The sequence below is a fragment of the Thunnus albacares genome, chromosome 24, assembly GCF_914725855.1.
Source record: "Thunnus albacares chromosome 24, fThuAlb1.1, whole genome shotgun sequence".
Lineage (NCBI taxonomy): Eukaryota > Metazoa > Chordata > Actinopteri > Scombriformes > Scombridae > Thunnus > Thunnus albacares.
The window spans coordinates 6729425-6746826 of record NC_058129.1 but is presented as its reverse complement, the minus strand read 5'-3'; the positions used below and the strand labels follow the sequence as shown (position 1 = coordinate 6746826).

Here is a 17402-nt window from a genome sequence, read left to right as displayed (position 1 = left end):
CTGGCGTATTACCTATAAATATGTGCTAGCTTTGCACTCACCAGCTCCGTTATAGAGATTCTTGGAAACAAAGGCTACAAAATTACACATATCAGGGCAATCCTCCTATAGCTTCCCAAATAAACCAAAAAAAAAACAAGCTGAAAGACGCTAAAGTGGTTTGCCAATATAAAAATGTCGATTATAGCCGCTTTAATTCCACTTCCTTTGACTTCTGCGGCTGCTTTTCATCATCAGACGTGTTCTCAGTCGTCACAGTTTAAGTTAAAGAAAGTTAATCAAATAATAACATAGTTTTTCATTTCTTTATCAATAATAAATGGAAGCATACAGAGTAATGACTTTGTTTGAGCATACTTAAACAAGCTGTTTCCGTTATAGGGCAATTTCACAGTTTAGAAACCACTACAAATGGTAACCTTTTCACTAAAGCGGTGCAACATGACAGTAATCACGTCAAATGCGCACTACAGACTTTCATTGTACAATTCTATAATTTTTATGCTGATTTATTTTCATCTTAACTACTATCTACTATCTGTTTTGGTTGCTGTGCTTTCTTATGTTCACCTTTTTTTGAGTGTTAATTTTCTATGGATGGCAATTAAGAGAGCACAACAAACTAAGCATCTAATTGCACAGCTCAGTTCTCTCTGTGCATACGAGAAAGCTTTGGATCTTGAATCTAAACGGTCATGTTCTCAGCCGCAAGTTTTAAAACGAAAGTTTTGATGATTTGTGTGGAATTTTTATGCGACTGTTGCATCTCTGAGATTCTTCACATCAGTCATGCCTGATGTGTTGTCGACCCAGCCTCAGTTTAGAAATCTCATGAATGCTATTAAGCATTTGAATAAACTCAATTCCCCCTACTTAGCATGGATGACGATATTTTCCGTATTATCCTCAGAATTGATTGTATCAAGCCGGTGTAGATTGTACAAAGATGGGCCTTCAGTGGAACAACAGTCTTGCCTGTTGAGAGCTACGCCTGCCACAGTGGCATGACTCCATTAACAAATGCAATCTCAGAGATCATAACTAATCTTTAGAATTAATTAAAAATCTGTTTTTTTTTTTTTGTTTTTTTTTTCCTGTGCATTCATGTAATTGAGCTAAATTCTGCAAATCAACAAGATACTCTCCTCTTCTGTTTATAATTGTTTCATTATGCACAGCCATGGGTGTTAACTAGGAAGAATTGATTGTAGCAGCTGGCGATACGGTCGACCTGATGAGGCTACCGTCGACTGTGGCGGGAAATTGTCAGGCTCCAGTCACCCACTGTTTTCCCAGCCACTCCGACCTATCCAGGCGACAGACTAATTAGTTTGCCGATTACGTTTCCAGGCAAATAACCACTGCCTTAAAAATAATCATCACTGTCATGCTGCATGGCCAGTAAAGGTTTCTCTATCTATCTGTCTGTACCTCCACACCATATTGTTGCTGTTAACCTTAACGCAGAGATAATGGCAGCTCTTTGCCACAACATGACATTTACCATACAATCAATAACACCGACAATAAAAATAACTTCAATCCGGAATCCGTAAGGTTGCCGCCGGGGGTCGCGCCACCGTCCCTCTCATTCCTCTCCAACACCTTCGTTACCGTTCGCTTTTATTACCCCGCGTCAGCGCTTGATCCCTCCCGCTCTCTGTGTTTCTCTCTTTTCGCCCAGCCGAGCCGAGCTGACACACGCTGACACTAACAAGCGGCGCGCCTCGGATCTCCTCAACCCCCGAGTGCCATAAACGCACCTGGCTTTGACGCGAGGCGCGGGCACAATAAGTCATTTAGCTGTTTCGGTTCATTGAGCAGGCCGTTCGTTAGTTAGCCCCAGGGTAAAGCTGTCTGCAGGAGGCAAGGGAGAAAAGGAGCTTTGTGTTATTCTATAAATCTTAAGAAAAAAAAGAAGTTTTAACCTTTGTATTATGAGAAGAAATAATAATGCTGCACATGTCAAAGAGAGCTAAATAAAGTGCAGTGTTTATTTAATGAGGAGGACAGTGGACTAATTGTAATTCTCATGCGTTTGGTTGAAATCTCTGACTGACTTATACTCTAAATTAAACAGTAAATTCCCAATTATTGCTCATAGCTTTTATTCACCTTTTTTCACTCCCTCTCTTTTCCCCTCAAGAGGCCTCGAAGGCGTTATGCTCGGACGACCTCGCTGTCGAAGTGTTAAAGAAAAACATTAAAAGAAGAAGAAGGAAAAAAAAAAAGAAATCAACACTTAACAAGCGAACTAGATAAACAGAAGCATTACAGCAAAAAAAAATATCGGCTGGATATGACACGTCGTTAAAAGGTTACCTTGCTTTGTTTTCCTTTCTCCGTGAAGAAGTGAGAGACTACCGCGCCATGAAATATGATGTTATTACACCTCTCAACCAATTCTCAACCCAAAACCGCATTACAGCTGGACAGATATGTCACTTGCGTTGAGTGATGTTCCCTCTGTGTCTGTATTGCAGAATGTTTAACCTTATTCTGCTCACCTGAAAGGACATACAACGTAGCAGAGATTGTAATTTATTTAAATCTAATTCATGCTCTTTCAGATGGATGAAACGGCTCAGGAGTTTTGACATCGGGGCCTCTGTGACCTTCTGACTTTGGACCAAAGATTTCCTCCATCAGTGCGTGTGTGTGTATGTGTGTACATTGTGTGTTTTTGGGTGTATGATAATATGCAGTACTTCTTACTAATAGCTAAATATAAATGAAAGTTTACTTTTTACAGTACCTCTGGAGAGCATCTACTGAAACATGGTACTGAGTTGCATTATGGGAATATTGAGTTTTATGGGATTATTGTAGAATTTAGTGTTTTTGGAGCTACTAGGGACAAAAACAAAACAAAGAATGGTCAAAATTGGTGCAGGTGAGATAGATACATTAAAGTGTACTACAGTATAGTAGTATTACATAATATAGTATACAGTCCATTAGTATTATATAACAGTAGAGTACCCCTTTAAACACAAATGTGCTGCCCCTTTCTGTTTATTCCATCTGTATCCGCACATTTTAAATTCAAATCAAACCCGGCAAAGCTATTAATATAAATGCAATACTATGTAAATGAATGTGGTAATTCATACATAACATAAATCTGTTCTGCTCACACGCAGAGTAGATACTAGTAAGAAGCAGCAGCAGCGCACTCTCCCAGATGTAAGGTCCACAGCTGGACTTGTCTTGCATAGTATATCTGAGGCGTAGTAGTGTTGTAAATGCATGAAAGAAGAAAACATACCATGTGTTTTTTTTTTTTTAGAATTCAGTCATAAAAATGTAGTCAAACAAACGATGGACACAAACCACTACAAGACCGATTGTAGATACAAGTTTCTACAGAAATATGTAAAACAGGACGTACTGAAATCCGGCAGTGCATCTGTTCCGCATGAATGTGTTACATTAATGTGTTGTTACCGCATAACCTGAAGCTGAAATTATGTGTGAAGTAAAACAATGTCAGCGATACCACATGTTTATAATGTTGGTTTTTTTCGTAAAGCGGCGTCAACGGAGCAACAGTGTTACCGCGCACATCAGCAGACGCGTGTTTGTATCATGACCCAGAAGAAGCTGATACACTGTGTATGTTTTTATAGCTGAGCTTGATTCTGTAATTATCTACCGTATCTGTCTGTCAGGGGAGGAGAACTGTGGCACAATGAAACCAGTTCCAGAAAACGACTTTGAACTGGCTCACCTCCATAGCTGGTTTTGCTGCTGCCACACTGCTGCTGTTGTAGAAAAGACACACCGCCGTCTCCTTTTTTATCTTCCTTGATTTGAAAGTTGTTACAGCCATTAAAGCGTTGAGCGTGTTTCCTGACCGTGTCCCTGAGAAATGTCACATTCCTGTAGTAAAATTCTGAGTTTCAAAATAGGACCTCAAAACTTTCTAGTTATAGTTTCTATTTAACACGAGGCATCCAATAATGTGTTTCTCTTTCAACTCATCACAAACAAGGCCAAAGTGTGCACACCGCACCAAATGAGCTGCGTTTTTAATTTTCTCTTCGTATTAACTCTTCCATTAATCACCTCGCGTCATGTCTACGCACGTGCACGTGTGAGACGGTGTCATCCGTGAGCACAGCGGCCCTCTAGATCATTAATCAACTCAAGGCGAGCCAGCCAGGGGGCTTCCAAAATGTCAAGGGGGGAAGGCGAGAGTTTGCTGCGCTCTGCGCCGCTGCGTGCTCTTACACCAGGGAGCTGATCGCAGCTCATCACTCCCATCGGCCTCTGATGGTGGGGAATAGCGGCGGGAGAGCAGAGGAGGGGATGTGTGTGTGTGTGTGTGTGAGTGTTGGAGAAAACCCAGTAAATCTGCAGGAGTTGGCCAAGTTAATCACAAAAACCAAGCGCATTCTCTCAATATTATGCCAGGCTAAAATTAAACTTTTAACAGCTTTGTAAACTGTTCTGAACTCATATCAGAAAGATAATAAGCTTCGATTTCACACTGAGTCTGAAAGTAGCTCTCAGTTTTTTTTTTATTTTGGTGCAGCTCAGGTTCCAAACATCTATTTAACATCACAATGCTTGCTGTGATAAGGTGACAGTAGGAAAGAAGCGAAAGGAAGACGAGAATAGAAGAGGAGAGAAGCGGCGGTGCGCAAAAAAAAAAAAAAAAACGCCAGTGGATTTTACAGAAGGCCAACAACCTGTCAGTTTAAAAGAGGTAAACACAATTTTGAATACTATTAATCTCAGAGCATGATATTAAAAAATCAAATTGGGGATGAAAAAAAGTCATGAAGGACCATTTTGAGCATAGAGAATTCTAATATTCAGAAGTCATTTGACAGTGAATTGATTTTTCTTTTGTTGTTAAACAGCAGAAGAGGTGCAGGGACCGAACGGAGAACAGTAACAAAGGAACTCACGAGCAGGGAGGATAAAGTCCAAGGTCGGCGACAAGAGCAGAGGTTAGAAGAGACCTTTCTACTGACGAGGAGACACTGCAGAGGTGACTGTAGGGAAATTAAAGGGAAATTCCAGTTTTATGTGTCATGTTTTGGCCATCACCCTACATAATACATTTACTGATCAAGTTAATTGCTGTGATCTGGGAACACAGTGACTAGAAAATCATTCAGATGAGGTCAGTCAGTCAGACGAACAACCCCCTAGTTAGCAAGTCTTATTTTGAAACCGACTTCTCTCGAAAAGGGCTCGAATATTCTCTCCTGCCTGCAGTAAACAGTGATGTTAGTTATTAAAAGTTTTGTATCCAATTGCAGGCTGTCAGGAGACATTACACACCCATAAACTAAAAGTGGGATCGTGTCGACAGCGGCTTTCTCTGGAGTTTCAGTCGGCACCGTCAGACTCACGGGTAGCCACAGCAGCCTGGAAGGTCATCGCCTCATAACGAGCGAGTGTCGATTTTTAGCAAAAACTTAAATGAAGCTAAAATGAATGAATCATTTTATCGGATAGATGGTTAATCCATCAGTCCATTTTATACTGCTTAGGTCGCGTTCATTTAATTAATGATATCATTAGGAAATATTGTTTTATACTGCTGGGAAGTAGAGTGAGAGAGAGAAAAAGTGCTATAATGATGAATAATTGTAGGCCGTATTATCCCTACTGGTTTTCCTTCATTCTTTCATATTCTTGGCAGTGTGACTGTGAAAGAGGTATTAAATTGTACTGGTATTAAAAAAGGTCTTAAAAAGTCTTATTTATATCTTGGGTGAACCCTGCACAAACCCTGTCCTGGTTCAGCGTTGAGCGACCGTGCTTTCTGGTGATTGTGTGTGAACAGTTTTGCTGTGAAACGAGGGACTGTTAACCAACATTTCGGCTTCCCTCAATTTTAGTTTTAATTTAAAAATGGCAAAGATAACTTGCCATGTCTGACTACTCCTGTTTTTTTGCCCCATTGGACATGTTTGTCGGCCATACTTACCATATTTTTTTTACCAAACAATTCCAAAAAACAAGTTTTCATAAGATCTAAACTAAAGCAAAATGCATGGGATGTATTTGCTAAGCTATATTTAAATAACCCCACATCTGGGGAGCATTTGGGACCGATGTTGCCTCTGAGCTGTGCATCTGTCAAAGACATTTCGGTGATATATTTCTAATAATTCCGCCTATATACAAACCACTTGACAGTCATCAGCCGTCGCGCCATCATTTGTTCCGGGACGTTTAGTCGATATTATCAGGTTCAGGAGGATTCGGCGGCAACGATTTTAAACGCCAAGAGTTTGTTCTTAACTTAGGCTTTAATGAAGGGATATTGAGGGGTAGAGAGAGAGAAAAGAGGAAGGTGGAGACGGAAAGGGTGGGTGTGTGTGTGTGTGTGTGTGTGTGTTTGGGCTCTAGAAAGCAAGAGAGCATTTGTGTGGAATAAAGCTGTTTTAGATACAGCGTGTCACACTGTTAGCAGAACCAGAGTGGATACATAGGGGAAAGCTGTGCCGGCTGACAGCTAGCCTGAGGTCTAGCATAAATAAGGGATGGTTAAGCCGAGCAATACACAGCTCGCCTCATGTGAAATAACCTAGAGGGGTTTAACAAGGCTGTGGAATGTGAGTTTCTGTATGTCTGTGTATGTGTGTCTGTGTGTGTGTGTGTCAAGGCAAGTGGGTTTTGGATACACATAGGCATAAACAAATGAAGAAAGAGCACTAACGCTTAGATGTCGGGTCCCTCCCTCCAGGAGATTGTTTGCCCCTCATGCATACTGTACACAAAAAAAACACACACACAAATAAAGCTGCACACACACACACACAGGAATAACGTCTTCCCATCTCACCATAAGAGAAGACGAGCAAACTCCTCTGCTGATTTTGTTTTACCTCATTCATCAACCACAAATACACCACACACACACACACCCCCTCCCCCCTTCTCATATTCGTCCCCCGTCCTTCGCACCGGGGTCGGCCATTATCTTGGCGTGCCCTTGTTTGAGTGTGAAACATTTTCATCTGCTATGACTCATTGCTTGGAGAGAGTATACCAGCTGCCCAATGCCCAAGTGTGTGATCATGACATAAAGCGTACGGAGGCAAGCGGTGGCTGGCCGGGAAGCCTCAGCGACGCGCTAATTAAGCTTCTAACAGAGAAAAGGCAACATGCTTGAACTGCAGATGGTGTACAAAAGGAAACTGACGCAACATAGGCTCCTCTTTCTGTCAATAATCAATGCGCTCTGCAGTCTTCGCACGTCCGTCGGTCATCAAGTGACTACGAGGTGAACGACGCTCTGGTCTTCCTCTGCCATTAACATGCCATTAGTCACCCAGGTGTGAGACTCCCTACCGCTCTGGTGGAGTTGCTCAGCTGGGCGACCGTAGGTTTCCGTGCAACCTCCAGGTGGGAATGTGCTTAACTGCAACAAACGTACACAATCTCAACCCTTCCCCTCCCTGAATAATGAAGATCACAATGATCTGTTTATGCTCGTCTGGGAAGCTATTATCTGATTAAGTTCAAATGCCAACTCATGCTGAGCTGTAGTGCTCCGTCGTTTCCTGCTGGAAACACTAAACAAGTGTCTGCTTGTTTCACTCATTGATTAAATCATTTTCACTCAACTGTTATTTGAATTACATATTTCCTGCCTGCTTTTTTGGGGTTTCCCTGACTCTTGACCAAATTATAACTAATGAATCTGCACACAGGCCATTTGTTTGTCAGAAATTTCATACACACACATCCCTCCAACTCCCCCAGAGACCCACGAATAAGGAGAACATTATATACTACTAATAATAGGAATAGTAGTAAGTAACATATCTTCAAGGACTGAACTTTGAGTTGATTTTGTTCTGCTTTTGTTTTGTTATGGAACTAAAACCTTTCCTAAACTCTTTTATACTCACCCCTTTTTGTCCACCTGCAATAAAAGATATTGACCGTTTTTTCAAGGAAGAAACACTTTTCAAGGAACTCTCAGGGCATATCCATCTCATAGGTAATGGGTAACCTAGCAACTAAGTGTAACACAACTGAATACTATGTGAATTTACTTAAAAAAAACAAACATTCAGCCATATTTTAGTACCTTTTTGCTCTTTCTTCAAGAGGTCAGGTTCTTTCTGTTGAGCAGTTGTGATGCATGGTATTTGTTGGAGATGAAAATTATGTTAATTAACAAAGTCTGTAGGTAGCCAGCAACAGCTAGTGCTCTGTTTATGTATCTACATTGGATGGGTTCAGGCACAGTGCTAAGTGTAGGTTGGCAGTAACAGAAACAAACAGAATTGAAGGGTAAAAATAAGCATCGTTATATATGTATATATGTATGTGTGAAACAAACACTACTGCCCATGTACACAGCTGTAATGATTGAAATAAATGCATACCATTGGGGAAAAAAAATAATTTTTATTAATGAGCTAAATGTCTGCCTCATCCTAAATATGCATTTGGTTGCTGGAATAAAATAAACAAGAAAAAAAACAACAAAAAAGCTTATTTTGACTGATGTAAGAAATTCATTTGATAAGCTCTATTTGAAAATCTACATCGTTTCAACATTTGTTCACACTTGGATCATGTTTTTATCTCAAATCAAACATCACCCACCCTCCATAAGAACTCCTGTCCGATCTGTACCTCAGTAAATATCAGGTGTAAGTGTAGATAAGAATAACAAAATCTCTTTTCTTTACGCTTTGAGGTTTTTGCTGTGAAGCGTGTGTCTCTGTGGAAACAAGCAATCACCTTTCACACACACTGCACTGTTGATACCCGAAATTTCAAATATAAAGAACTTTATTGTGGCTGCCAAACATATGCTGGAGTGCCTCATCACTCTTCTTTCACCTTGTCCCTTTTGAAAACACATTTTCATTCCGCTAAAAACAACTGCAACTTGTGTGATTGGCTGCTTTATAATACCTGTAAGGATATAAAATTTTTTGAATATGCACCCATATATAGAAAAACAGGTAACCTTACACTTCCTTTCCTTTTCCATTACTGGAGTCCATCTTAAGGTGTGAAAGTTACAAGCTTCTGAGCTGATACCTTATGACACTGTCCAACCTCGGCATTTGACACGAACCCTTCTTGGGCTTAACACATCTTAAATGCCTGTCAAATCCTCTGTGACAAAGCAGCAGGTATTCATAGGCAATTCACTTGGAGCAAAAGGGCAACAAATCAGCCTCCATTTGCACGGCACATTTTAAAAGGTCCGGCGAGGTAACCAGGCGGGGAAAAGAAAAATGTCTACGGTTGCAAATGGCACGCTGCAACTCCCTCCACATGTGTATAGGATACGTATATATTTCATGCTGGCATTTTAAACACTTTGTCTTCTTTTATGCATGTTTGAAGCAGAGCCTAAACACGGCCACGCTGTAATATGGATCCAGTTCGACCAGCAGATTTGAGTCACGCTTGAGTTCATTGCCCCTTATCAAAAGTCTGGACCACAAAAGCAATACAAAGAGTAGCTAAATACAAAAACAAACAGGCATTTCCCACCAATAAACATGAAAATTAGAGTCACAGCGTATTATACAGGATATTATGCTGAGATAAGGAAATAATCTCGACTGATTACTCAGTATTTTTCTTGCTAAATTGAGTGTATACCATCATTTGCACCTTAAATGGAAGCCAAACACTGCCTTAAGTCTGCAGTCCAGTCGGTTTAGTTATTCACAGGAACATTTAAATGACATTAAATGATCCACTAAAAGCTTTTCATTTCACTTGGTTGGCCTCAAAAAAAAAAAAAAAAAAAATCTTCTCTGTCAGTGACTCATAAGCTAAAGTGTGTCTTACCTATCTGTCTGTTGAAGGTTCCTCAGCACTAATGATTTATGGGTGACACGTCCAGGACTAATTGGATCTTTGAAATACCTATCCCCTTTTGTCTGAAGGGCTTTCATGGCTAGGCACTGCCACGCTACCTTGATGTGGCCCTCCCGCTCCTCGCCCTGCGCTTTCACTCCGCTGACGCCTGACACGGCCGCCATTTCCACAAACAAACAAAGAAACGCAACCCCACTTGCACTTACATTAGCCTATAGAGATGCTCTTGCACACATACTGCCATGCACACACACAAACACACATATCTCTCCTTGGAGAGTTGTTGCCAGGCAACAGGAAGCAGCCCCCCCCCCCCCCTCCTTCCTACCTTCCTTCCTTCCTTTCTTCCTTCCTTTTGCACCCCATTCCTTTTTTTTTTTTCTAAAGCTGCTGTCAAAGGTGAAATGAAGAGAAAGTCCACAAAGGCATCAAGGGAAAGCACTATCTCCCTGTGGTGCATGTACTGTATGTCCATGTGAGCTTGTGAAAATATGTATTGAATCTATTGTTGTGGTTTTGATGCTTATATTGTCAGGATCTGAGCTGCCATGGTGCCTACAAATGTGTCTTTTGATGTTGCAAAAGAGGATACACTTTACGTTTTTGTTACTTTCTGGTCCACAGCCAGCATGCAGTCACATAACTGAGTATCTAAGTCATAGCCTCGCAACATCAGTCCCAAAATTTCACATCTGTCATTGTATTCTGGCACAGCTCAATGGCCACTTCACTCAAATACATCAGCATGAACCTTTCTGACATATTAATGGATGAATGCACCACTCACCGGCCTGTCGTTGGTCTCCACTGCTTTGATTTTAAATCTGGGAAAATAAAGCAGCAGTTTTGGGGGGATAAAAGTCAAATTTTCCTGAAACTATTCACCAAAAATTAGTTTCTGAATACATTTAGGGGGAGAAATAAATGTCATGTTACTCATGAGATTGTGGGACAAACCAAATTGAGCTTGGTTGAGTCTGGCTTTCTTTGGGTTATTTGGCGTCACCATCTGTAACATTGGTTATCCTTGATAACTGTTGTCTGGAAACGACAGAGGTAGAGTACTTAATTACAAACCAATCACATGTAACATCAACAGATCATAAAAGAGAACAGTGAAATTAGATTATGTGTTGGCAGAAAGTATATTTAGCAGGGTAAAATAAATAATCACAAAACTAGAATAGAAAAATGATAACATACATGTATTAAAAGTTATGATAAAGCAGTGGATAAGTGTTAAAATGCAGTCAGCTTTTTCAAAATGTTCAATAGAGAACTACAGTGAGATCTGTTTAAATTGATCTGTAAATATGTTGCTCCCAGTTCGTTATTTGTCACATTTTATGGTTATGTCCTTGCAAGAATCCTGTAGAAGTGATGACTCAGTGTTTCCAGTGAGCAGACTGGTCTGTAAGCAGGCAGATCCTCCGAACTGAAGAGGTTTGCTGTGCAGCATGGTAATCTACTCTGATTAACATTGAGCCAGCTTTGCAGCTTTGTGGTTCAATAACTTCTCAGTCCTTGTCCTCCTCCTCCTTGGCTCAAAGGCCCTGGAAATCTATTTTCTCTATGAGCTCCTTACTCTGGCGTTCATGCAGGACGTCGTTGCTCAAACTTAAAACAGTTTTGGTTGTTTCACGACAGGTTTTGTGCTGTAGTCGTAGCGGCTAGGGCTCAGTTCGAAAAACCAAATAAAAGTTTATTGAAAGTTGGTGGGTTGTTAGCTAATGTAGGCAGACTACTGTCAGCCTAATTTGATTAAATCATTTATTATCAATAATAAATGATCAATTATTAATAAAAAATAAAACTTTAATTGCTCCTTGTTTAGTCATGAATATTAAATGTTATACATTAATACTGAAAACCTACATTAGTTAATTTTTCATGTTTTAGCTTTTTACAAACAATCTCTTTCTATTTTCACATATCATATGATCCATTGTCATTATAAAAATGTTGGTGAGTGCTGCTTTAAGTTTTGAAAAAAAAACAAGTTTTTAGGGGCTTTAAATCTTAAAATGAAAAACGTAGTCTGGCTTAACTGGGGTATCCAATTATAAGAATCCCACACAATAGATCCTCTTCTACAGTCACACTCTATAACTTAAGCTCATAAGAAAGGTGTATTTTTACACAAAATTCCCACCTTGTGCAGCAGCTGGGTAATGAGCAGCTTCATTTAGCAAAGAGGTAGCAAGCAGATTAAATGTTATTTTCTGCATATTTGTCCTGTAACCCATATTTATCAAACAATATTAAAATGTGCTTTACTGAGGAAGCTGCCTTCTTAGTCACCTTCAAATTTCCATCCCTAAATGAATATTATAATTAAAAAATAAAAACAGGAGATTGTTCTCCCATTTTCAGTCGTAAAGCAACCCTCCTGCGTCCTTGACTCCTCGCCAAGACTAATGACAAGCCTTGTTGTCTCTCCATTTGTTTTCCTCACGTCCTCTGACGCGTCGAGACACAGTTGGAGAGAGATTACAGTTGTATTGTGTGCCGCCTGTCACTGTACAAATGCCTGTCATTAATTTCACAGGCAGAAGGCAATTTCGGAGAAGTGGATAAGTTCTGATGATGATGCGAGCTCTGTTGTGCTGTCAAGCTGCGAGAGAAACAACAGGTCAAAGACATTTCTTCTCCTCTTTCTAACTTTTGTATCTGCTTGTTTGGATTTAAAAAAAAAAAAAGACAATCTTTGACCTAGAAGTTTTTTTTATTCCTTTGTGTGTTGACAGACATGAAATGTGTTTTTGAGTGTAAAAAGGGAGTGAAATGATTTAAGTGGCAGATCTGAGAAAGAGAGAGATGACTGATTGACACAGAGTGGAAGATAATATGAATTGCCGTAAGATCATTGCAACATCGCCATTGCCCTTTTATGTACTCGTATAAATCACCTCATAAGCCTGGTGTTAAGGAGCTGTCAGCTGAAATCCGATGATGTCACTTGTAGATTTTTTTTTCCCTCCCATTCAGAGTGCTGCTCACAATCATCCCCAGCCGTGGCTATCTCTTCCTCCTCCTAACTCGGTGTGCGTGATTGCACTAGGGCCATGATAAATGTGAAATGGGAGTTACAGATGGAACCAAGAGGAACGTGTTGTTTTTTTTGTTTTTTTTTTTGACCATCTGCGTCACATGGCTGTTGTTTTTACACCAGCAAGCCCCCCCCCCCCCCCCCCCCCCCCCCCCCCCCCCCCAAAAAAAAGACAGTCTCTAAATTCACTGAGTCCTGCCTCCTCTTGCCGCCGCCGGTTGATGAGATTTGTGCCTACTCAGCCCAGCAGAAAATCTAGTAAGGTTTCACATATGCTTATAAGAAATTTATATGAAATATTCAACAGTCTTTTCTCCCCTTTTTAACCCTTAAAACAGAGCCATCTAGACACATTTGCAACTGATTCTCATGTACATTCTGTAAATGGCACTGCAGGTTTGGTGTCCATTACTATACACTTCTTGGAAGCTGAAAAACTTCACCGTTCCCTCATCTATATACATGACATTTACTGTAGGAGTTAGTTTAAAGTTACAGTTCTGTCAGCTCTCCTCAGTCTTTTCCGTTGGAGCATGACTTTTTATGAACCCACATAAGTATGTGAAATGAGAAGTAGTGAAGTGTGCTAAAAGGAACTATTACTTTGGCTTGTATTATGTCCCTTTTCCACATGTCAATCCCTTCCATGGTTTTTAGGTTTGGGCTAAGTGTAAGACTTTTGAATATAAGGTCTTTTTATAAGCTCTCAAATATAAGATTCATTTTCCCTCTGGGAATTAGTTTGTGGGAGTGTCACAGTCTCTTATATGATGGATAGATGTTTATAGTACATGTATATATGATGAAGTGGAGTGAGGAATGGTTTTGTAAGATACTTTAAAAATGTTTTATTATGGGTTTATAGCCTTAACAATGCTGGTCTAGTGAGTTTCTCCCTATCCATCAACAGTCTGTGGTAGCCGTTCACCATATAACTTTGATAGATGGGATGTTCTATCATCAGAAGTTGGTCATTTCAACCATATATCTAGGGATCTGTTTTGATTTTTCAGCTTCAGTGCTAACTAGCTTCCCAGCACTCTCAATTGGAAACACAAATTGACTCAGAAAAGTGGGAAACTGAGGCATGTTCTGTGCAGTCAGCCATTCTTGACATGGTGAAAGTAAATATACTCAAAAATGAGCATCAAACCAATTTGTAATCCTATTTGCATGTTTGTTTTCCTCCTTAAAACAAACATGTCATGAGACATGTATCCTTTTTAAGTCAAATCATACTTTCTATTTTTTTCACAGTCTTTCCAGGTGCCCCTTGTAACTGCAGCAACCCTGTGTTAGAGTTAGTCAGCTCAGAAAGTGTCCAGTAAGACCAGTTCAACCTACTCAGGATTTAAATATACATATGTACAGCACCAGTCAAAAGTTTGGAAATTCTCTCAGGAATGAGAAAGTGTGTTCAAACCTTTGACTGGTGCTGTATATTCCTAATAAACTCTCAACTTCTTTACCAAAGAAATGAACCAGACTGTCAGACTGTCATCTGTCAAAGGGCCAATAAATACTGTTACTTCATCTACCAGACTATTATTGGTGGATATCAAGGAGAACACTGCGAGAGTCAGAATTTACTTGGCAGTGGTTGGTGTTTTGCCCTGTTTTTTTAAAAAAAAAATCTTTCAGTGTACTAACTCCGGGCGTGATGCCCATTTCTCTGTGCAGCACATCGATTATAAATAATCCATTACACCTCTGCAGCTTTTACAGAAACAGCTAAGAAACTTGTCTCACAAATTTCGCAACACGCTGAAGAGCGCCTCCGTATGTCTGATCGTCTGCCCTACTTTGCCGTGCATTTTAATTGGGTGTAAGTGCAGAGAACAACTGCGACTATAACAGTCAAAGTTGAAGTGCTTCAGCGGCCTGTCTCTGGAGCGGCAAGGCGCCTTTTCCTCCAGTGCTCTGCAAATCTACAGGCCTGACAAATCCTTATTAGGGGCTTCTACTGTACATCACTACAGTATGTGTGTGAGTGTGTGTGTGTGTGTGTTTATGATTTTGCACTACCGGCCAGGGAAGCCTATTTGACCAATTAAATCAGGATGTATTTGCTGTGTGTGTGTGTGTTTGGGTGTGTGTGCATGTGTCTGCTGTGTGGATGTGAAAATATTTAGAATCCTCTTGACACCCAATTAGAGAGCAACCCGACATGACCTCCAACTTCAAGACACACCAAAAAGCTCACTTGAAACAACAACTTGGAACTGCTTGACAAAATGGCCCCACTAATGAGCGCCTGTAAACACAACTTTATTCTTGCTGATTGGTATTTAAAAAAAAAAAAAAACAACAGTGTCTATATGACTTTAATGACCATGCAGGGACTAGGCATTGGACATTTTGACTATATATGCCCCTGGACAAACAATGGTATTGAACAATGCACTGCAGGTTGTTCTGAAGTCTTAATCATTTTTTTAAAAGCTGTTTAAACAGCTTTTCATCTGGATTTGTTTTTTTTTTTTTCCTGCAAGAGGACACTGTTCACTGGAGTTTTTGATTATCATAATCAAGATCTTCTTGCAAGGAACATAGCTCAGAAATGCTTCTGGTGATAGAAAGTGAAGAGAAAATGTAAATGAGGTGCTGATTTTGCCCTTTCAATAAAATTGCCTTTGGATTTTTAGTTTGTGGGAGTCAATCAGTCTCCCAAATAGTAAAATGTAATAATCAATAATGAGCTGTATGTTAGCTGGTTACAGGTGTGATGCTGAAGTTCCACCAACAAGAGGACATATTGTACAGTAATTACACATCTAATGAAGCCACTTTTGCCTTGTAAAGTCATAAAAAGTAATTCCAAAAATAATTTGTTCTCATGCTTCAAAGATTCATTTATAGAAATAGTTGAAAGTTCCATTTTCACCTCCTGCACCAACAATAAAACATAGCGATAGTTAATGTCTGTCACTTAAATTCCAAAACATTACAATGTCCCACTGGATCAGAGGTGAAACTGACTGCTTGATCCCACCGGGCGCGGCTGCGTTGCTTTCCGGCTGCAAGCTAATCGTGGCCACTCTAGTCAGTGCTTGTGAGCAAAGTGCTCCACTTCTGACACGCTCCCGGTGGGGTATGACACCGTGCGGAGGACAGAACAGCCGTGCCCAGTGGAATCAAGGCATGAGTATGCTCAGATCAATTTGGATCCATTCAGATGGAAGTAAAATGCGACTGAGTATAATTTGGACGTGGTATGACTCGGTTCCCGGGTCGGGAATTCCTTAGAACCGTGGGGAACCCATGAAGACCTCGACATTGCGCCCATTCTCCCACAGCGCATTGTGGTCCAATCGTTTCCCAAAATGTCATGAATAGATGTTGAAACCTTTTTTCTTTGGTGTATTTAAGGATTAAATTCATCCCAGATCATCATTTGCAACTGTTCATACAGACCAAGGCAGCCGGCAGAAACCTTCAGCCCAATCTGACTGAATTTATTATTTGGCAGCTGCTTCAAATAGACACCCCCGTATCTTATTAAATGTAACAAATCAAAAAGTCTCCCATGTCACGTTCAGTGGAGCAGCTTATTCTCAGAAGACACTCGGCAAGAAAGTAAAAAAAGGTTGACGGTTTTGTTTCTTTCTTCGATAAATCAAAAGCGGTTGGCATTCGCCTTCAGCTGTCACGTCAGCGCTGAACGCTGAGCAATGAAAAGCTCTGTCAGTCTTCATAAGTTGTCTTAATTTTCCTTCTGTTTCCTCAATTCAACCTTCAATCATTTGTCAAGTGACACATCAATCGGGAGTAGTGGCCACTATGATTACACTTAAAGTTGCTATTTTAGGTGACGTGTAATTTGTTACCCACACGTTCTTTCAAACTCTTCTATATTGTCGCTAACAGAGAAAAATGTGTGCCACCACCTTCGGAAAATGAAAAGTTTCCTTTTTTTTTATTGTAGTAGGAGTCTGCAGCCTCCTGAAGTGATGAAACTAGAAGTGAGTCAAACTCCCCAGAACCACGACACCAAGTTTATTGATCAAGACAAGGAGTCAGCTCCCCAGCCGACCGCTCCGGTCCGGTCTGGACGCTCATTTCTCCCGCATTGATCGCGCTCATGAAAACGAACAAAACTAGTGATCAAAGCGGAGCCGGGAGTTCCCATGGCCACGGTCTTCAGATCACAGAAGAGCAGCAGCAGCAGCAGCAGCAGCAGCAGCGTCTGCGGGAAGGAGGGAGGAATGTGGTCTGGGGGAGGGGGGGGGGTTGGAGGATGAAACGGAATATGAATCAGTCAAATGGAGATCAACTCTGCTGATCCTTGCTTTTTGATCTTCATTTGGGTAAAATATATGACTCCACACAGGCAGCAGGAGGGTACTATACGTCTATACACGCTCCACAGCATGTATACAAACATATATGCAGCCACACAGGCACACTTAAGAGCATTCAGATCATTTCTTTTGCATATCTATTTCCTCTGCTACAAGCTCTACACCAGTCACCTCAAATCAAATCACAGTCTCGGTTTCGGCACTTAAAATGCAGATTCTTTGGATGT

At 40.6% G+C, this 17402-nt stretch overlaps 1 protein-coding gene across 9 annotated transcripts in view; it reads left to right on the top strand.

Moving 5' to 3' along the window:
* The window catches only part of LOC122976590, a 281468-nt gene that overhangs the window by 20545 nt on the left and 243521 nt on the right, over window positions 1-17402 (top strand). For 6 of the 9 annotated variants that reach the window (XR_006400979.1, XR_006400985.1, XR_006400982.1 and 3 more), the window contains one exon: window positions 4869-4999. The exons of 1 other annotated variant lie outside the window; for it this stretch is intronic. Coding sequence is in view for 2 of the 8 variants with exons in the window: in XM_044345153.1 (XP_044201088.1) it covers window positions 4869-4999 (131 nt within the window). In the remaining 6 variants the exon portion in view is untranslated. Of the gene's footprint in view, window positions 1-4431; window positions 4712-4868; window positions 5000-17402 lie in introns of those variants that run through there. 2 more of the 9 variants (XR_006400981.1, XR_006400984.1) reach the window with 2 other exon arrangements.